This window comes from Gymnogyps californianus, chromosome 5 (assembly GCF_018139145.2).
Source record: "Gymnogyps californianus isolate 813 chromosome 5, ASM1813914v2, whole genome shotgun sequence".
Classification (NCBI taxonomy): Eukaryota; Metazoa; Chordata; class Aves; order Accipitriformes; family Cathartidae; genus Gymnogyps; species Gymnogyps californianus.
Window position 1 is genome coordinate 67,146,080 of NC_059475.1, and position 20,108 is coordinate 67,166,187.

The window sequence follows — 20,108 nt, forward strand, 5'->3', positions numbered from 1 at the left end:
GCCCTCCCTCCTTGCAAATTTGAGCCATGGGAAAGAGGTCATGATCCAGACGACAGCAGAACTGCCAATGCATCCTTGGGATACAGCTCCAGGACACCGCCCTGACAAGTTGTAGGACAGGAATTTTCATCAAGCCTTAATTTACCATCAGCAGCACACGTCCTATTCCTTTGCTGGACCTCACTTCCGAAAGCTCCTACTTTGCATGAGATTTGCATTGCCCCTGAGCATGGGCTCAGAAGAAACACTCACCGACTCTGTGCAAACATCGCTGTTTTCAATAACATTGGCATCCCCAACAACTTTTCCAATTTCTCTCTCAAGAGATGCCAAAGACTCCTGGGCCTGTAGTGGAGGGAAAAAAAAAAACCAACAAAAACACACACACACAGGGGAGGCACAACAATTAGCAAAGGCTGAGAAGCAAACTCCCATCTCTCCAAGAGCACTAGAGACACAGGAAATCACTGTTCAGGAGGAAATCTGTTTTATGCCAGATTTGCTCAAGGGACCAACACATTTGCCAAGATTGACATGTCTCCTTACAATCAGCATGTTGCATGTCAGCCTGCCTGCATTTGAGAGCAATTCTGTGGGGAAGCTTTAATAGTCTCATGTCAAGTGATTAGATAAAAATGGTGCAGCAAAATTTTTTGTGCAAGAGTAGCAGTGCAGGCAGGCCTCCAAAAGCCTATCATAGATCTGCATTTATATAGTGTATACCATGAACATCAGCACAACTCACTTCACATGTCAACATCCAACATAATTGTCCTGATCAAAATGTTTTGAACACCTTATTACAGCAGGTCTCCTTTACCTTCTCACCTCCTGGCAGTGCTTTTGTGATCATCTGTCCCTGTCCCAGGACAAAACTTGCCCCACCAACAGCCCTCCCCACTCCAGTCCTGCAAGAATGCAGCCCAATTTCCTTACTGTGCATCTACCGCAGAACGAACAAGGTGTTATACAGTCTGGAGCCAGAGCTCAGCCACTCTGCAGGCTATTCTTGTCTCCATTTATCAATTCTCCCATGAGAGGTTTGTTTCTGGGGTGACAGACAGCCCTGCGACCTCTCATGCTTAAAGATTTCCCACTCCAATCCATCTTGCAAGAGGAGCCATTGAGGGAGAGCAGAGGTAACCCACCTGCTTGTCTCATCAAGCTTGCGTAGAGCTAACTTTAAAGATTTGCAGTCTCCTGGGTTATAACCGATTTGTAACCACATGCAAATGGGCAGATGGCTTGTAAACCAGCTTATAACCCACTGCCATTTGAGACTGGATTTAAAAGCTTCAGGCTGTGGTGTAGGTGTAGGGCTGTCATAGGCTTTTTGTTAGGCTGGGTTTCTTTAAGAATTATTTGTCAGCCCCAAATCACCACTTGTTCCCATTGGCATAAAATTATCATGAACAAGAGACTCTTTCAAGAAGGATAATTAAACAGAGCTGTTAGTTGCATTTTTATCATTTCAACAGACATGCAGGTATCTTGCATGAGCTTACACCCACAGTCCCAGTCACCTGGGGAACCAGCGAGTGGAGTAAGGCATCCCACCAGGCAGGCAGTCTCCTCAAGCCACTCAAATCACCGTGTTTTCCAGCATGGCAAAACTACAGATCTTGAGGGTTTTGATAACATTTAGATCAGCAATTGTTAAGGGTCTCTACTTACTTTGGGCAAGTCACCAGCTACCTTCTGTCTCTCGTTTTGATCAACTTTGAGTTTCGATAGTGTTTCATTTAGCTGCGTTTTCAGCTGCAAAATAGTAACAAAGAAAATCAGTTTCCCTCACACCCACGGAGGTTTCATCTGTCCGTCCCACGGATTAACCCAGCGCACACTGACTGCAAAGGGAGTAAGATGACAATTATTGCACGCACTGGATTAGTCAACATGTACGATGAGGTTTACAAGGACAGCCAAGGAAGAGAGACTTCATCTGTAAAGATAAACATAAAGAATGGAAACTACAGAAGAAAAGACATGGTTGGCATCAGCTTCATTACAAGCGGTTTCAACTTTTAAGCTATATTGCCAGTAGGAATATTAGCAATACTGACAGTGCTTAAGCCTCTCCAGCACTCTTATCTCAAAAGTCAGCCCAGACTTCAACTTAATTCACAGCAAATATGCAAAAATGTAGATTGCCATCCTCCTAACTCAGGCTAAACAGTCACTTCACTGCTGAATAAACTAAAAAGCTCTACTTGCCATCTTAATAAAGCACCGCTTATTACAACTATGTTAACTTAACCAGTCTGTTAATGTCACATCAAGGCATGAATCACCGACAGGGGTATATTAAGTTGTCGATTGTGTTTAGATTCAATCCCAAAAAAGTGAAACTATTTCAGTGAAGAGGGATGAATACTTTGTACTGGCTGCCCTTACACTACAGCCTTCCAAAGGATATAAACATTCTTTTTTAAAGAATATTTCAATTGCTCTTCAACACAGCACACAGAACCAGCCACAGCACTTAGGGCTCGAGCCTCAAATAGGAGCGCTAACAAGAAGCTCGAGTGCCAATTTTGTTGGATTTGTGCCTCTGAAGTGCACTGTGCTAATGTTCACTATTCCTGCTGTCAGTCTTCTTGGGAGCCAGCAAGAGATTAAAGAAGTGAACAATAGGCTACTCAGAGCCCTGAATTCTCACTGATTCCAAACCTACGCATTATATTTGTCTCACCCTTGGAAGGTTTCCCCCTTTGGAGCACCTGGACTGGTGGTTGCTGGTTTTCTACATTTTGGGGAAGCACTGTTGAGCTCCTCTGCGGTTTCCGCTCCTCTCCCTGCTCACCTTATAAATTAGTGGGAAAAGCATTTTGAAATCCCATCATTTCTATTCCTCAGCCTCCTGCCTACTGCAAAACACTCCCATACACTGGACAGCATTCCTGAGCCATTCGCACGAAGGCAGTTGTTTACCACCTCCTCACGCTCCTACCAGCACAGCATCATCAGCTTGCAGAGTCAAGCTGCCCTAGCAGGGAGCTCAGCTTTTTAAGCTTTTGTTGTTACAGACATAATAGATTGTTGCCTCTTATATTCAAAAGGTTGGCGTTTACTGATTAACTTTAAGATATGCATTCAATTCCCTTTTCCCTTGCTTTCAAAACGAGAGGCTTTGGTTGCTGAGGCAGGATGCTAAGCAATGCTGTACTAGGCTTGCCAAGCATACTATTAACCTACACAGATTGTTGTTGTGGTGTGTTTTGGTGTGTTGTTGTTTTTTTTTTTTTTTAAATCAACTATTTTAACCCAGTTACATTAGTGGCAGTACCGTGGTGAGATCAGCAGCCCAGCCTGCAGTGACAGGTTGTCCCATCAACTACTCTAACACCCAACGACATGGTGAGAGAGACAACCTTCCCCGGTTCTGGCTCAAAAGCAAGAAAGCACTGTTCAAACACAAGCAGAGGAAGGATCTGACTGCTCCTGCAGCCATAAAAAACACATCACTGAAACAAGTGAGAGGTGAAAGGGCTCAAAACTGGAAAACCATGCATCTTTGGGTCTACAGGTCTGGCCTCAGTTAATCCAGCTCCTTCTTGAGAAAACCTAGTATAGGAGCATTATTGGCTGGAGAGTATTTCTAGCCAAACATGCTGTAACACAGTGCATGCACCAAGCCAGCACAGCTATTCAGCCACATCAGGATGCCAACTGCTGAATGGCTGGATACTCTGAATTGATCTAACATGGGGTTTGGCCAATTTCTGTACATACAGAGGAGGATGGAAGAGTCTCCGCACAGTCAGAGCATGGATACCACAGTTGCATCCTCAAAAGCTTTGGAAAAAACCAACCAGAGAGTAATCCTCAAGTTAAACCGATGAGAGCACAGCTTTTGTTGCTCCAAGGATATTATATTTGCTGTTGTATGTCTACACTGTAAAACACTGATTCTCAAGAAGTTCCAGGAATGAAAGTCTTACAGACTTTGGAAAAAGTCTTAAGAACCAGACATGCTATTGTTAGGAGCAGAGAAAGAGACAAATTGTAAAAGTCAGACTACATAAATGATTGCAATGGACAAAAATATCAAGCTGAAGAGGTTAGCAGAACAGACAGGATTTGAAATAAGTCTCTGCTTCGTAAGTATGCTGGGAGCCTAGTTTGTGCCCAGCAGAGAACAAGCTTCTTACCAAATTTAACTCTTCATTCTGTCTTACTGCTTCAGAATATGAATCATCAAGTTTTTTCTGCAATTCAGTCAACAGATCTTTGAGCTGAAATGAAGTTTAGAGTTTTAGGATTTGTCTCCTTAGGATGCCCACTTTTCTTCTGCTCAGTTATTAGTGTGTCGCTCTACCCTAAGGTCACAAGCATATAAACTCCTCAGCCACAGGGGCTAAGCATTAGATTAGTTTGCCAGCCAACTGGTAACCAAAAGAAAAAGAACAGTTTGGTCAATTATGTTTACCTCTCTGACTTCTGAAACATAAGTAGATCGTTCTATTTCTGCCTTTTCTAGTTCACTTTCCAAATGTTCTCTCTCTTTTTTAAGCTAGAAACAGAAAAACAGAGTTAAAACAGATGTTTTCAATGCTTTCTTGCAGTATCATTTTCTTGATTTATAATTAGCTATAAATTTCTACCAAACATTCCATGACATTTAGAGAGCATTTCAAAGCCAGTGATAGCACAGCACAGATTTAAACTGTTACACTTCAAAAAGATAAAGAGAAAAAGAATCAAGCCCAAGATCGTCAACAAGCAGTAAACTGCTCAGTCTCTCAAGGAAATGGACCCAGTGGGCGAGTACAGAAGTAAAAGCAGGACAATTTCCAGTACCCATCTTCTCTGCTTCTTAAAAACACTGGCCAAAAGATTCAGTTTAAACTGCAGCACAGGCTGCACTACTTGTAGCAGAGAAGTCCTAGGAAGTTCAGACTTACAGCATAAGCCTAAATCATGTTTAAGTAACAGAAAGCTTCAAAGACAAAAAAACCACCTGCACGTACAGTTTCAACTTCTTTGATTTCTTCCTTTAACCGCTCCACCTCGTGCTCCAAAGAAACGACTGAAGAACGCATCTGCAGTTTTCAAGAAAGAAAGATGAATGTATCATTTAGTTGGGTTGGTCTAAGACAAACTCTCCATATACACCAAAGCTTGCTTCTACGATTTAAAAATATTAAAGGATGAAATCACAATGACTGAATAAGATGCACACTCAAATAATTCAATATACTGAGTCTCCATTAGAACACCTTTCCTACCTTCTCCCAACGTAAGTTGTTCTTTGACATATTTAGAGCCTAGATGCCTGAAAGATTTGGAATATAAGGACTAAGCCAGTTGTTCATTAGCCATGGTAAGGGAAATATCTTTCCTAGACAGGGAAGACTGTCTCCATCCATGTACTATATGTAGCCAAACACAGCATATTTAGCCTTATTAGAGGCTGCAAAAGCGCAGCAGATGGTAGCACATCTATAGTTCAAGATCTGACAGCCTTTTATAAGCCCCTCAAACAAGATGTTTATAAATCATCTGTTTGCTCCAGGCTCATACTCTGGCACTCAAATTTACTAAGCAGAAGTACTTTAGAAATAATTTCTTTCAAAAAAAGCAGTTTGACCTATTTTAATTCTAGATTAGGAAAGAAACATAAAAGGCTTTTTTCTTACCACTTTTGCTAGCAACAGAGCCTTCCTAAAAAGGAAAGCTTTGCAGGCAATTTCAAGTGTAATTAGTTGACCATAATGGATTAAGCAGTATTTTAACAGCTTCCAAAAATTGTTACGATTATATGATACTTAAATTTTAGCACAAAGTCTGTATCTGTTCACAAATGGACTTTGAAAAAAGCCAGGTACTTAACAGAAATACAGTCTGAGTTGCCAGGATCAGAAAAATATATATTCTTGGGCACATTAATGGGACACATGTACATTCCTGAATCTTTGGCTTCCTATCCCGTCGGCATTAATATTACTACGTGCTATTTGGCTGCCTCCTGCATCACCTGCAAAGGACTGTGACAGACCTGTCATAATGGTCAAAGACCTTATACCTGTGCTGTTCATTTGTTCTCGCCTCTCTAAAGATGGCAACAGGAATAGCCACACAGATCTAAAGACATCGACATCAACAGTTCCTCCACTTTTTAGTTTTTTTAAATGGCAATATGTTCCTCAAAAAGATAAAAATCACTCTTAGCATGAAATTAAGTATCAGAGCACCAAAAATACTATTGTTTATAAGGAGGGATCATTCCTGTTATACTGGTTGCAGACTTCACCTTTTTCATCCACTGGTCACGCACACATCAAACCAGGCAGCCAGGGCTGTTCTACACCTGCCTTCACAGCACTCGAACACCCTCTGCGACTTCAAGCAAAGACTGCCTGGCTGCCGCAAAAAGCCAATCTTCAGAAATACCTGTTTAAGTTCCTTCTGTGATTCTTCAACTTTTATCTTCCATTTGCTTTCTTCCTCTTCCACACTCCTCTGTAGCCTTTGTAAAATCCCCTCCTAAGAAGAGAGCGGGGTTTGAAAGCTTACAGCAGAAGAAAGGCAGCTTGCAACATCACAAGGCACAGGCGACCGGGCATCCTGCTTACCGTCTCCGCCAGAACCGATTTGTATTTCTCACACTCCAGTTGCAGCAGTATGTGCATTTCCTCAGCCTCCTTCAACTTCTGCTCCATAGCCTGGCAAAGGAGAAAAGGGACCAGAAGGGTCACGTCTCAGCTGACTGATGGATTTGAGTTGTTATTTATCTTATGTCAACAAGCAAGCTGGTATCATTCACATTGGCAGGTCTCTCCAACCCACGCAAAGACAACAGCAAGTGCAACGTTCACCTACAACTCTCAATACTCAATCACAAACTTTATGTGAGTTACTGCAGTAATTCTGAGTTGCCTAAAAAAAAAAAAACAATTACTTGAAAAAGAGAACAGGGATTTTTGAATTTCATGAATGTTCTCACAACTCCACAAGGTGCTTTTCAAAGATGCAAATACATTTTTGATTTACAAGATGCAAATATCCGTAAAACAATTTTCTTGTCGCCTGTTCACCAATTTGAACTTCACAATCCAGAACACAATTTGCAAGATTTATACTGGAAAATACCCTATGCCACACACAAGGAAGCTGTCCACCATTCATGCCTACCTTGACGTCTTCAGATCCTGAAGCCTCTCTCAAGTACTCTTTAGCCATCTTTTCAAACCCACATATCCATTCGCTGTGGCTCTGTTGGGAAATGCATTCGGTTAAAGCTGAGAATAACCACAATAAATTTATCTTCAGAACATTTGCCTCCCAACTGCAGGCTTACGCAGCGGTGTTTCAGTCCCCTAATTCCCCAGAGCTAACACACAGCCCAACAGCAGTTGTTCAGCTAGTACCACACGCAGCCGAGCCGAGCCGACAGTCGGCGGGCAGCAATCCAGGAGCACGAGGTTATGACACACACACAGTTCACGGGGGCTTGGAAGTGCTCAAATACAACTGGGTGACAGAGGTCTCGCTGCAAGTGTCAGGGCTCTACAAGAAGTATTTGAAGACTTAAGGGCATCTTTTCCAAAATCCCTGAGCAGTTAAAGCAGACGCTTGCTATGTAATTCTAGGGACCTCACTAGGAAGACTGTTCTATAATCTTATAGTCTTTAAAAAGACTGATTCTGTTTCTAGTTCATCAGGAGACTAACTTTAGCACATTTGAGAATCATTTTAAATATGAACATTCAAAACCTCTAGACATTACGAATGAAATGCAGACCCCACTCTTCCAGCCTCACTTCACATCGTTCACACAATCTAAACCATATGAACCCAGTGCACTTCCCTCGCAAACAACTGAAAGCCACCAAGAATATAAAATTGGAAATCAGTGGTTTTCAAAGGAACTTTGGGAACAAAACTAAACCCTCCTGAACTGTATTAACTAGCACTGAGGCAGCGCAGCCCCTCTGGACGGGCGGGCCAGCCGTTATCTGCGCAGCCAGAAAAGGGAAGATATGGATCCCCATCATGCCAGACAGTAAGCAAACACGCAGCAGACCTTATCCGCCCCTGAAAATCTACTATCTCGGTTAGACACAAGATAACACAGGCAGATGAATCAGATGTTGGGGCGGTTTAAAAAAAAAAAAAAAAACCAAGATAATAACTTTTTTTGGTTTAACACTTTTCTTGAAGTAACTGTCTGCAGCTTTGCCTCTCTGCTGCTGGCAAGTACAGGTATTACCAGCAGAAAACACACACGTCCCACTGCAAGAACCTTGGGGCAGAGGGGACCGTGGGGAAACGCTCCAGACTGCCCAGTGCAGCAGGACCAGAGCTCCCCAGCCCCCAGCAGTAGGGTAGGAAGAGCCACTTCTCTTACCACATTAGAAGGAAGAGAGACTTTAGGGAACAGCTTCTGGAGTAGTTCACGCGTCTCCACCTCGGCAGCTTCCAAATGCTGCTGCTTCTCCTAAACCAAGAGAAGGGCTCACGTGAAATTGGGCAACACACTCCACGGACCTGGCAATAGCCTCTTCTATGCCTAGAGTAACTTACTTAACCCAGCAAGTCATTTTTTAAGTGAGAAAGGCGCTATAGTCTCCAAAATTGCCAGTAAATTGCTTCAAAAATTGACACTGAATTGCTTCAGAATTTGGCCTTCACATTTGTTCATGCTTAAGCTTTTATTTTCTTAACTTCTCCTCTAATCTAGCCTGTTTGTGCAGAAATTACACCATCATTCACTTGTTCACAACACAACACGAACTACACTGTGCTGACTAACTGCATCCACAGATCACACCAACCTTGCCACTCAAGTTGAGCGATCTCAAAAACAAGAAGTTTGGTCAATCAACAATTTTTTTAAAAATCCATACTTATTTTAAACAATTTTAGGTGGGGGGAAAAAATCACCATAAATTAACATCACCACATCAAAAACAGAGAATTAAAGTCAAAAGGAAACTTTGTGTTAATGCACATTTGAACCAGGCCAAGAAAGCAAGACTGTATCTTCTAAATATTACTTTTAGGTACTCAAGAGGGAGACCCTTACATCCTCCTTCCCCAAGCTTGGACGCAATGGGAAATAATTATTAGAGCTGTGTGACAATCTCCAGGTTTTCTTTGTCATTGCTCCGCAAATATAAATACACAGAGCCAAGGGCACCACAGATCTGTCGTTCCGTTTATTTAACATTAAAAGCAGACCAGCCACAGGACATTTGCTTGCTGTGCTTGTGGCAGATTGGTTTAATTTAGCCATACAGTGCTCAGGCTCCCATATAAGTTTAAATGCAGAAAGCCTGAAACCCTGCGCAGAAGGCAGCTTTCAGCAAAAATCCTTCACTAACATTTGGGTTTGGGTTTTTTGGTTTTTTGGGGTTTTTTTGACATCAGTGTTACTGCGCCTTGCTGCTCTGAGCTCCTCTGCTGCAAGAGATCGGTGGCATTACTAGATTCAGAGACAGAAACGGACAGAAGACATTAGGTTGTGAAGTTGTGCTACGTGTGTTAGTTTTCAGCAATTTAGGAACCACCAAGAAGTGGTAAATGGCTGTTTGATGAAGTCTTCCGACTGCAAGAGAAAGCAGGCAAGCGTTAGCACACAGCAAAAGCAGGTACACAACTTCTCTGAACACGGGGCCGAGCGAAGAGCAGAGACATCTCCAAAACACAGACGCACAATCCCAAACCGGAGCTCCTCTGCTTCTAGCTACCTGACTTGTGTTTTTAAAGTTATTTTGATGCTTTTTTTGAGATCTGCATAGTGACAATTAACACCAAATCAGGCTCATAGCAAATGCAAGCTCCTTTCAGAGCAATTCACGTCGCACATCATTTTGAACATTGGCTCTGACGCGACCTGTCGAGCTTCATATGCTTTCAAGGAGAAAATTCACAGCTGTGGTGACACTGTTTTCCTGAGAAGTTCCCAGGTTTTTAAATAATAATCTAGTTCTAGTTCTTCACGGGTCCAATAAATTTATTCAAGCGCAGTGAAAGCCCAGTAGATGAAAGCAGGTTGCTCACCAGCACAGTTTTTATTCTAGAGCTCCCCACAAAGAAAAAACAATTCACAACAGCTCTAACAATTATGCAAACAAATCAAAAATCAGCATGCCCACAAATTAAGGATAAAAAAATAAAAGAAACCTAAAAGACAACAGGAAGAAGCAGAGGTGAGAGTATATGAATGATCATTCAGAACAGACTATATTTAAATTGCAGTAAAAGTTAAATGCCTCCATTTCATTTCAAAAACCAGCTGCAGATCTGCTTCTAGCTTAACGCATTGTTTCTAGCAGTTAACATTACAACCTTGGCAGTCTTGTTCACTTTGTCCTGCAGCAATTTTTCAGTTGATGCCAATGCTTCCATTGCTTTCCAGTTTTTCTCCCGAAGGTCCTAATCATTTTTAGAAAGAATGATTTCAGTTCAGCCAATATTCAAACTGTTTCCGCTTTTACTTCAGAGATATATTTTGCATTACATTCCACCATTTGCATTTAAATGCTGGTTACTGCAAGATGATTTTGCAGGGTAAGGTGACATACACTAGCAAAAACAAGTGTGATGTTCGAAAAAGTTTGAATGAAAAGGGGAAAAAAAAATGCCAATTTCTGCCCAACCTGCCCCCATGTCCAAAACTGATCCAACTGTTACTACAGAGCGTATCGCTACAGCGACCCCACACTTTGACTGCACTTGTAAGAAGAAAGAGGGAAGTTTTCAAAAGTAGTGAGGAACACAGACACCAAACCACAGATTACACAACAGAGTGTTAGGCATGTCGCATTGCGGAACCCAGCATGGACCCAAGTATACATGGAGGTGTACACATTTATGCCCCTGATCTTGCAACCAGATCTAGCTGCGTAGAACCCTGGGCCTCAGCCCAAACCTACTACGCCAGGGCTGATTTTAGAAACACAAAGCTCAGGGCCTTGGTTCGCAGCATTTACCCACGCAGCTCTCTCCACTGTACCCAAAGAAAACTGGTTTGCTGCTCACCAGCCCTCCTGGTAGGTTCTGGGATTTCACTAGTGGCGAGCACGCCCCAGATCCGCATGGAAACACCACCGTGCCGTGCTGCACTCCTGCATCTTTCTTGGCAAGGTCATCAAACGTGTACTCCACAAGACGTCAACATGCAAGCTCAGTTAGGAGGCTGAGAGCTCTTATAAAAACAGCCTCGCAGCTCTTATCTAGGAAGGACGGTGGGCCTTGCGGGGAGGAGATTACGGTGCTTGGGATTTAGATTTTTTTTTTTTGCCCAACCCTCAGAGCAATCTGCTTTAGCAAAGGGCTATTTTTGAAAGACTATTTTCTTAATTCACCACGCAAAGTGGCATCCAAATCCTAGTGTGTACCTACACTAGTTTCACTTTACTACTTCTATCTGCCTGCTATCCTAAGGGCTGTTTCACAGGACACAAAAACAGGAATGCATGAAGTTGCAATGTGGAAAGCTGGGACCTACAGGCATGATCTGCCTTCAGCAGCAGCCAGGTTTCTGCCTGCACCACGAAGGGTACTTAGACCCTGCAATTCCCCAGGAAACAGGCATGCATATGTTCTACCTTGCCAGCTCATCTCTCTTCTGAGACTACTCAGCCACTTTCTCTCTACTTTATTTGAGCTCTTAAGCAACACTACTTGCTCAAAAGCTCACGTTCTCAGTATTTTCCTTGTGCATCTTCCTTATATCGTCCCACTTTTAAGCAATAAAGCTTATTGCATGGTATTCACTGGACTTTACAGGCTATCAAGGAGAGATAGGTGAGCTAAAAACCCTGTATTTTAACAACTTTCTTCCATATAACTTAAAAGATGCCATTCTCTCGCCCCGCATAGGTAATGTATTACAATGAGGTAATTTCACAGCTCTGTGATGGAAGATACAATCTTTACTTCCACCCACAAACAACCCATACTGCACCATCAGCAGCTGCGGTAAAGGAAGGCTCACTGTCCTTCACCTCCTTCAGAACATCAGGATTAGTCACCCTTAGGAGTGGGAATAGCCAGATCCGAGAGCCCTGAAGGTAATGCCTTCTCCCATGTCCCCACACAAGGACCATAACTCAGTCAGAGCACAGCACCCCCCTTCACCCTCCCACCCTCTCTCCCCAAACCCCTCCTCTTCCCTTGGCAAAGAACATGTTTCTGAACAGGGATAACAAGGCTTGAACCCAAGTCTGAGAACTTGCTGCAGGATGCGTCCCCCAGCAAGTCTCCTCCCTCTCACCAAATCAGCAACTTGTCAAAGAGCTGACAAAACTCGGAGCAGTGAAGTAAGGTACGCTTAGCCACTCCCAAGAAGAGAGGAGCATCCAGGGCACACAATACGGCAGACAACTGTCAGAAACATGTTCTCAGCAGAATGCCCTAGGCATCAAGGAGCGCCGTGCACACAGGTTTGGTTGTTCTTTGGGGTTTTTTGGGGGGCAAGTGGGGGAAGAATTTCCTTACGTTGTTCTTTTTCCTCTGTTGCTCAAATGCATTTCTCTGAGAGGTGAGCTCATTTTGGAGACTGGCGATTTCCTTCTCTTTCCCTGCAACCCTGAATTAGCAAAAAGAATCATAAACAAGTCAGGAGACATTTAAGAAATTTCAAGTGAAGCGCTGACACCCTTTCACATACGTTAACTTGCCTTCCCTTCCAGCAACACACTCTCTTTGAAAAGCTGCTCTCACTGACTTGGCAGTACCGCTTGCTTCCTACTGCTCTGTGAACTGCGGGCTGCCAGAGCGAAGCCCATTGTAAAGCTGTTGTTTGCCTACAACAGGCATCTGCACACATTTATCAAGGCCACAGAAAGGCAACGCATTAGACGAGGATAAGTCAGCCAGCCCACGCTAGTACAACACCACAAAACAGGCACTGCCTGCTGGATAAGAGCATTCTTTTTCAAGCACCTAGTCCACAATTTATAAGTCATTTAACTTAAAAGAAAAATAATTCAGCCAGCCAAAAATGCATGACAGTGGCAATTTGTGTAGCACAATATAAGCCAGTATGGCATTAGCTTCCACATAGTTCTTTAGTGCACTTCAGCTCTACATTATAACACTCTTTTACCCCTGAGATTTTCCCTGGGAAGAGATTTCCACCAGACAATTTTATAATATGAACAACCCTCTACTAAGCTGAAGTTCCAAGAAAAAAGCCTGTCACTTTTGCTTGAAACACCAACATTTAACTCTTCAGACATACAGCTGGAGCTGGCATGCATTTAAAATTAAATCAATTGTGGCTCGCTTACATTGTGGGCACAGCATATTGCAAGCACTGTCTGCAGAAGACTGCAGCTGACGATTATTAGCGTGAGCAGAATCTCTATGTTCAAGTTTTATTAGATAGTAAAGACTTTTTTACTGGCCACTTCTCACATGCTGATATTGTACATTTGGCATTTACTCCATCTTTTAAATTTCCTGAGCAATAAGTGAAATGAAGCGCTGATCTATTGCATTCAACTTCTGGCAGTACTCACACTTGCAGAAGCTCCTCACTTTGGACAGCCAGAGATGCCTGCAAACAGATTAGAAACTCATTTAGGAGCAGATCAGCAGCAAAGACTGGTGCAGAGTGCATGATCTGCCTTGTTAACCAGGCACTGCTGCAACACTAAGCAGCTGCACTCTCGGCCTTCGAGGGAGTCCTGTCCAGCCTCCTTTGGCCAGAAGAACTCTGGCTGTGATACAGCGTGTAAAGACAGGGGTGGAAAGCTAGACGAGAACACAGCAGGCATAAGAAAGAGCACAACGCTGCAAAATCACACGATAAAGGGAAGCAGGAACAGATATGCAACAGCCAGAATAGCTGGCTTAATGCAATCCAACCCTGAAGCTGTCCCTGGATTTGCATGGTCAATACAACTACTGGTTTTCCATGCCATCCACACAAGCTACCACCACCTCCTTTGACTTTACTAACACTGCAATTGGAAACTGTACCTGTTTGCAATTCTCCTGCTTTAATTCTTGAATTTGAGCTTTAAAAGATTCGTTTTCCTTTTGCACATCCTGTTGAAAGAAAAGAGGCAATATGTATACATGTATACATATAGATATACACTCACAATACATACGCTCCTTACAACACAAGATACTTCTATTGAAACTTTACCTGCAACTGTTTTACTTGGCTTGCAATTTCTCTCTCTTTTTCTTCCACTACAGCTTTCAACTTCTTCATTTGTTCTTCTTCCCCTTTCAACCTGCAGAGATGATTTAGAAAGTAGGAAAAAAGGGTTAAAGTAAGAATTTATGCTTAAAAGGGACAGACACTGGGGACAGTTTTCAGCAGCAGAAGATAAATATGTTTTGTATGCTATATATAATAATCAGCCAAAAGGAGAGCACACACACAGAGAAGAAACCATTGCACCACGGCTCCAAACCAAGAAAGCTAACAAAAATACACACCAGCTGCAACAACATGTATTGCAAACACTTACCTGCTAAGAACTGGCCTGAAGCAAGCTAGTCATTTCACACGTCAATCAGCAAACACATCTAGTCATAGCTGATCTCAACAGCATTCAGAGCCAAAGTGGGAGAGAAGCAATTGATCACCTGAGCAAATCCTGCAAGCCAGCTGGCTCTGAAGGTGCCAGGGACAGTCTCCTAAAGGTGAGGCTGCCTTCGGTACCATGTACTGGCTATACAGGAGCTCTGCTGGCAAAGCAGCACTCTACAAGAGCTGCATTGAAGACAGAGCCCTTTTTGGCACAGTCTCATACAACCTTCCTCTGACTTAGAGCAGCCAGACAAAGCAGAGTCAAAACAGAGGGAAGTCTGGCAGCGTTTCTCCATAAAACAGGAGCTGGAGAATTGGCCATTGCATCTCAGACTGAAAATGGCAAACTATCTGTTCATTGCTTTTACTGACTCAGCCACAGGCACTTAAATCCACACTCCTTTAAACATGCTAAACAGAAGGAGAAATTATCACTAGACACAAGAAGTAGCAGCAATTTCACTAGTTAGTAGAGCCCTGGGCGATCATTCACTTTTGCAAAGTGTATGAGCACTACTACTTAGGCACGCCAGGCAGGAACGCCAGACGCTTGCTATTACACACGGCAGCAGACACACTGGCTGGTGTACGTCCATCAGCACTAACAGCTTATTTTAGCAAAGCCCATAAAATTCTTGAAACCAAATCATACATTCCAATTTAAGATAAACGCCAGCACTGAATGCATATTATCAGCAGGCACTTGAGAAACTGCTACTAAGCATACTCACAGGCTCTCCAGGTCCTGAACGTGGGATGCAGCAGGTACCTGAAAAACAAAGTAATTCCCAACCTCACTTTGATGGCACAGTAAAGCTTTCAAATTAACAAGTCAGCTTGCAAGATACTTGCCAAAGAAATACCAGGAATTTTGCATCAGATATTGCTCCAAGAATATCTAAACACATAATGGATTTCAGAAGCACAGCTTACACCAAGCATCCCAAACTTCACACCAGCCAATTTCTCTCCATTCCACCTCTCCCCTGGGATAAAAGCCTGTCTAGACATCCATCCAAAATAAGAGTGCAACTCAGTTTCTCCCCTTTATCTACAACAAAAATCCAAACTGAGCTAGAATACCACCTTATTGGAAAAATTCTTCCATTAAGTAACACCTGGCTTCAAGGATGTCCAGTTGCCTGTTCTCAAGTCCAGTGCAGGAAATCAAAAGCCAAAATACTCCAGCCAGTTGCAATTTCTGCAACAGGTAAAGGCAGGACGGAATCACAGCAGTCAGACCACTTCAAGAGGAGCTGCTACGTTCAGTTACAGCAAGAGTTTCTCCGTGACCATAGCCCTATAGAGATGCTACTTCAGTCTGGCAAGGAGGTACCTACGACACAGCTATGATTCTGTCTGTGAGCTTCAAAGTTCAGACCACCAAAGCTACTCGTTACACATAGTATCATCCAGGTTAAAGAAAAGCTCTCAGAACTTGTTATCCATGTAAAACCTGTTTTAGATGAACACAGCTGAACTAGAGGGCTCTCTGCACTGTAGATTACCAGTTTAGTCAAGTAGGATTTAAAATAGCCCTGTAGGTGCTGTAGAAGCCAGTGCAAACCCTTTGTGAGAGGTAGAGGACAAAACCAACATCTTCCAGTTCAGTTGAGCAGCACTCCCAAACCACATCCACTCTGCAAGCCATACCTGTTGGAGCTGTTGCAGGTTCTGTTGTTCTAACTCCTGAACTTTACTGGTTAATTGTGCAATTGTATCCTTCTGACCCTTTGAACAAAAAAAAAAAAAAGGCAAGTTTAGCAGTGTAAATGTAACTTTTCCACAGCCAGAAGTACTGCAACAGAACTTATTTCCCTTTAGAATACCAAGGAAGCTTACCTGCAGCCATTCTCCTTTCTTAACAATCTCTTTCTCCTTCTCTTCCAATAAGGCCTCCATAGTTTTCACCTGCTTTTCCTTCCCCTTCAACCTGTACCATTAAACACATAGACACACAGCATAAACCCTTGCTCTTTTATCCATCTGAAAAAGAGACATCCTATGCTTTGCAGCACGTAGCAAAAGCAGCATATATGATGAAAGGCACAAACACAATTCACCCACTAAAAATCAACCTGTGAATACTTCCACTTCAGTCTGGGTTAGCAGGAGATGCCGTTGATCAATGGTACTGCTCATTAAATGAAAACAGACAAATTCTGCGCCGACATTATTGCAGGGATTTCACACACGTGTGCTCTCCTCATCCAAAAATACTCCCTTGCCCCTCCCCAGTTGGCGACACGAGGGACTGGTGACTGTGGTGGCTCAATTCACACTTACCCACCCAGCTACAGCGGAGATATTACCAAAATAAGTTTGCCATAGTGCCCTGCCTACATCCTTCCATCCCGACTTGAGTTTAATCCCTTGTAGTTTAATTGGGGCTCATGAAGCCATCCAGCACTTCACCATATCTGCTGTCTCAGACAGGACCAGGTATTTCTAATAAGGACACACATCTACTAAGAGCAGTGTTAATAGCCTGGATCACTTCATGCAAAGCACAGACACCAGGCAAGAACATTTTAACTTAAAACAGACTGGAGCAGGGAAGCGAGAGGTGCACAGGGCAGAGCAGACATGTTAATAACTGTACTTACAGAGTCTGAAGTTCTTTGACTTGTGATGTAATCGACACCTAAAGAAAATAATCAGTACTTCAGTTCAACGCACACGGAAAAGACACATAAATGCTATAAACTGCTCTAGGGAGAAACAGGGGAAAAAGCCATTAGACATTATTACAATATGCACTATTTGTTACAGTTACGTAAGCATAAACACGCGTTTTGGTTTTTTTCTGGGAAAGTAAGTTATGAGAAGCCAAGTGTCTCCACTATTTACTTTCTTTGCATTTAAAATGTGACTTCCAGAGCAGAAAAGAAAACAGTGCAAATGGAAACACAAGCAGGCCCACTGGAGCACTCTTCCACCATGAGAGACAAAGGAAGAAGCAGACACTGATGATGACAACCATCTCACTAGCAACTGCAGCTCAAATCAGAGAGAGTACCCCTAGTCATTTAGACCTTTGCACAAGCAAGTGCTTTTTAGATGCTCTCTGCAATGTCAGCACTCCCTTAAATTCCCATTCTAAGGCCGAACATGGATTGAAGAAACAACATTTAGTGGGAACATTTCCTCTGAATTTTGTATAAAAGCCTGACAGTGGCTATCTGTGTAGATACTGGCTGTCCAAACAGCTAGCTTAGTTTAGTCCTCTACCACAACACAGCAGGAGTTTCAGACATACCCAAAAACCTCTATTCCGCTTGCAGGAGACCAAAAGGTGCATAACAGACCACCTTTGGAGCAAGCATCCCTCATATATAGCTTTCCAGAGACAGCAACCCTAAACTGCATTTTGTTCTGGGCTCTGTGTCACTTCCAGGGAAGGAAACACACACGAATTAATTCCCCCAGTTCCTGGGAATTTGCTTTGGAGGAAAAGCCCAAGACGGAAACCCATTCTATGAAGCTTTGCCTAAAAAGGACAAAACTTTAAGGAAAGAAGAAAAGGGGGTGACATGTCGGAATGTAGCTAGAAAGACTGAAAAAAGTTGCAGACAAAAAAAAACCAACCCACACACCCCACACAAACAAGCAAGCAAACTTCCTGACAGCACGATGGATTAAGCCGCCTGCAGAACGGGCTCCCTAAGGAAACGTGAGTTCCCATTGTTCTGGATGCTAAACAGCAAGCATGCCAAAAAAGCCAACACTCCTCCATTTCTGCATTCCTGACAGCTAGAGTAAAACTTACTCTGCCAAGACAGGCTTTCTTTGCACACTGGAAAGAAAGCAGTCTTAGGTTTACCTGGAAACCAGATACTATTTGGGCCTGCAGTATTGTTCTAGCAACACAGAAAGGCCAACAAAAGAAGCAGCACCTTCAGCATTTGAGATTTTCAAGTTGCCAGCCTCAAAGGAGGTCCCAGGGTTTCGTGTTTACTACAGGGACAGTATGCAATATGCCCAGCCAGAGCTAATGCTACAATGCTTTAAGTTACAGCAATTCTTGCCAAATTTCATGCTAAAAGTCCAAAAAGCTCGGGCATCCAGAGGAATGTGGCTTCTAAAGGACAGCAGTAGTTGTACCACATATTTACTGCTTCATATCCAAGAATAGTGTAGCTCTACCATTAAAAAGTTCCCTTACCCAATGACATTCACCAGTGAAAGAAAACACACTGCAACAGAAATGAGCGAGCAGCGCATCCAAGGCAAGGCTGTTTCACACTTCTGGCACTAAGGTATTTTACCTGTTTTTCCATCTCAAGCTGGGAATTTCCTACTTCTTCTTTCAGAGCCTCTATTTCCTGTGTCAAAGCCTTTTCAATGACAAAACAGACAGGATTGGACAATGGAAACACAAAAACGCCACAAAAATGGATGCTACAAATTCATCACTATAGAATGCCATGCAGTAACAAACAAGTGGTAGTCAGTGGCATAGACACAGAAAGGAAGGTAGGTATTGCAGAGATAGATACCTGAACAGTCTTCTCCTTGCTTGCTACTTTAAGGATTTCAGCTTGTAGGAGTTCTTCCACTGATTTTATTTTTCCATCCTTCTCATGGATCCTTAAAAAGATTAGAGGAACAACATTAGCTAGCTGAACAAACGTGCTACTTGAGCAAATACACAAACTTTGGTTCTGCTGTCACATCACATCACCAGCCTCGGGGATCCACAGTGGGACCAAGCAGGAAAAACAAATAGGAGGAACAAGCCTGGGAATAGTGCAGAACAAGCTGGCTTTATATAACCAGTAGTTCACATGCTAAATAGATACTATTACTGTCTAAAAATGCAAATTAAGGTATCAATAGTCCCTGGAATGACGCACACTTAACTTCAGCCTTCACAGGACATTCCAGCAAAGTATTTATCAACTTAAATACACACAGAGCAAACAAGCTCACTCCTTTTAGAGTGCCTACTGAAGAAAAAAAAAAATTATCTGACAACTCAGTGCAATTCCTCGTCTAGTCAAAGTTAGGCTTACGAAGTTAACTGCTTAGCAGAGAAGCAACTGGATTTTCAAAAGGTATTGATCTGACATGACGTGTTTCCAAATGATAACGCTTCCTGCCACACACACACACCCCCCACGCAGTTAAAAGCAAATCTTTTCAGGGAAGCAAAACACTTGTAGTCATGGAATAAAGACAGACAGAAGGAACAATCAGAACTGAAATCTGTGCAGTAACTTACACTTTCTGGAGTTCGTCCACCAGTGATTGGAAGGAAACCTGTTCAAAACAGAGCTTCAACTTAGAAAAACAGACAAGAGCAAAACAATCTGCAAGTGTTGAGGGATAAGGAGTAGAGAGCTTGAGCACTCTGGCACTGGGTAAGCTACGTAGCAGCCTAACAATTTCATCTATCTGGCTGCTCCTGAGAAAATTAGGTGTTGGTCTCCAGTTCCTGGCAAACCAATAATACCAAGTCTGCTGCAAGTTCCAGGAAAACAAAAGCAAACCCACACCATCTTTACCAGGAGAGGCTGAGGTTCAGGACCAGCATTTCATCAGCTAACCTTTTCATACTGGTGCTACTGTACACCTCTCCACAGTTATTGTGCTTCTCCTTTCCCAT

General features: G+C 42.9%; 1 protein-coding gene across 6 annotated transcripts in view; it reads right to left on the reverse strand.

Annotated features, from left to right (window-relative positions):
• Positions 1 to 20,108, reverse strand: part of KTN1 (kinectin 1) — a 79,124-nt gene that overhangs the window by 6,282 nt on the left and 52,734 nt on the right. For 2 of the 6 annotated variants that reach the window (XM_050896871.1, XM_050896869.1), the window contains 21 exons: positions 19,725 to 19,762; positions 19,000 to 19,090; positions 18,769 to 18,837; positions 17,107 to 17,144; positions 16,343 to 16,433; positions 16,154 to 16,231; positions 15,232 to 15,269; positions 14,108 to 14,198; positions 13,936 to 14,004; positions 13,473 to 13,510; positions 12,448 to 12,538; positions 10,294 to 10,380; positions 8,351 to 8,440; positions 7,135 to 7,215; positions 6,576 to 6,665; positions 6,394 to 6,486; positions 4,971 to 5,042; positions 4,430 to 4,513; positions 4,152 to 4,235; positions 1,675 to 1,758; positions 253 to 345 (listed from right to left, as the gene is read on the reverse strand). In XM_050896871.1, coding sequence (XP_050752828.1) covers positions 253 to 345; positions 1,675 to 1,758; positions 4,152 to 4,235; positions 4,430 to 4,513; positions 4,971 to 5,042; positions 6,394 to 6,486; positions 6,576 to 6,665; positions 7,135 to 7,215; positions 8,351 to 8,440; positions 10,294 to 10,380; positions 12,448 to 12,538; positions 13,473 to 13,510; positions 13,936 to 14,004; positions 14,108 to 14,198; positions 15,232 to 15,269; positions 16,154 to 16,231; positions 16,343 to 16,433; positions 17,107 to 17,144; positions 18,769 to 18,837; positions 19,000 to 19,090; positions 19,725 to 19,762 — 1,590 coding nt within the window. The remainder of the gene's footprint in view (positions 1 to 252; positions 346 to 1,674; positions 1,759 to 4,151; positions 4,236 to 4,429; positions 4,514 to 4,970; positions 5,043 to 6,393; positions 6,487 to 6,575; positions 6,666 to 7,134; positions 7,216 to 8,350; positions 8,441 to 10,293; positions 10,381 to 12,447; positions 12,539 to 13,472; positions 13,511 to 13,935; positions 14,005 to 14,107; positions 14,199 to 15,231; positions 15,270 to 16,153; positions 16,232 to 16,342; positions 16,434 to 17,106; positions 17,145 to 18,768; positions 18,838 to 18,999; positions 19,091 to 19,724; positions 19,763 to 20,108) is intronic. The other 4 variants (XM_050896875.1, XM_050896872.1, XM_050896873.1 and 1 more) reach the window with 3 other exon arrangements.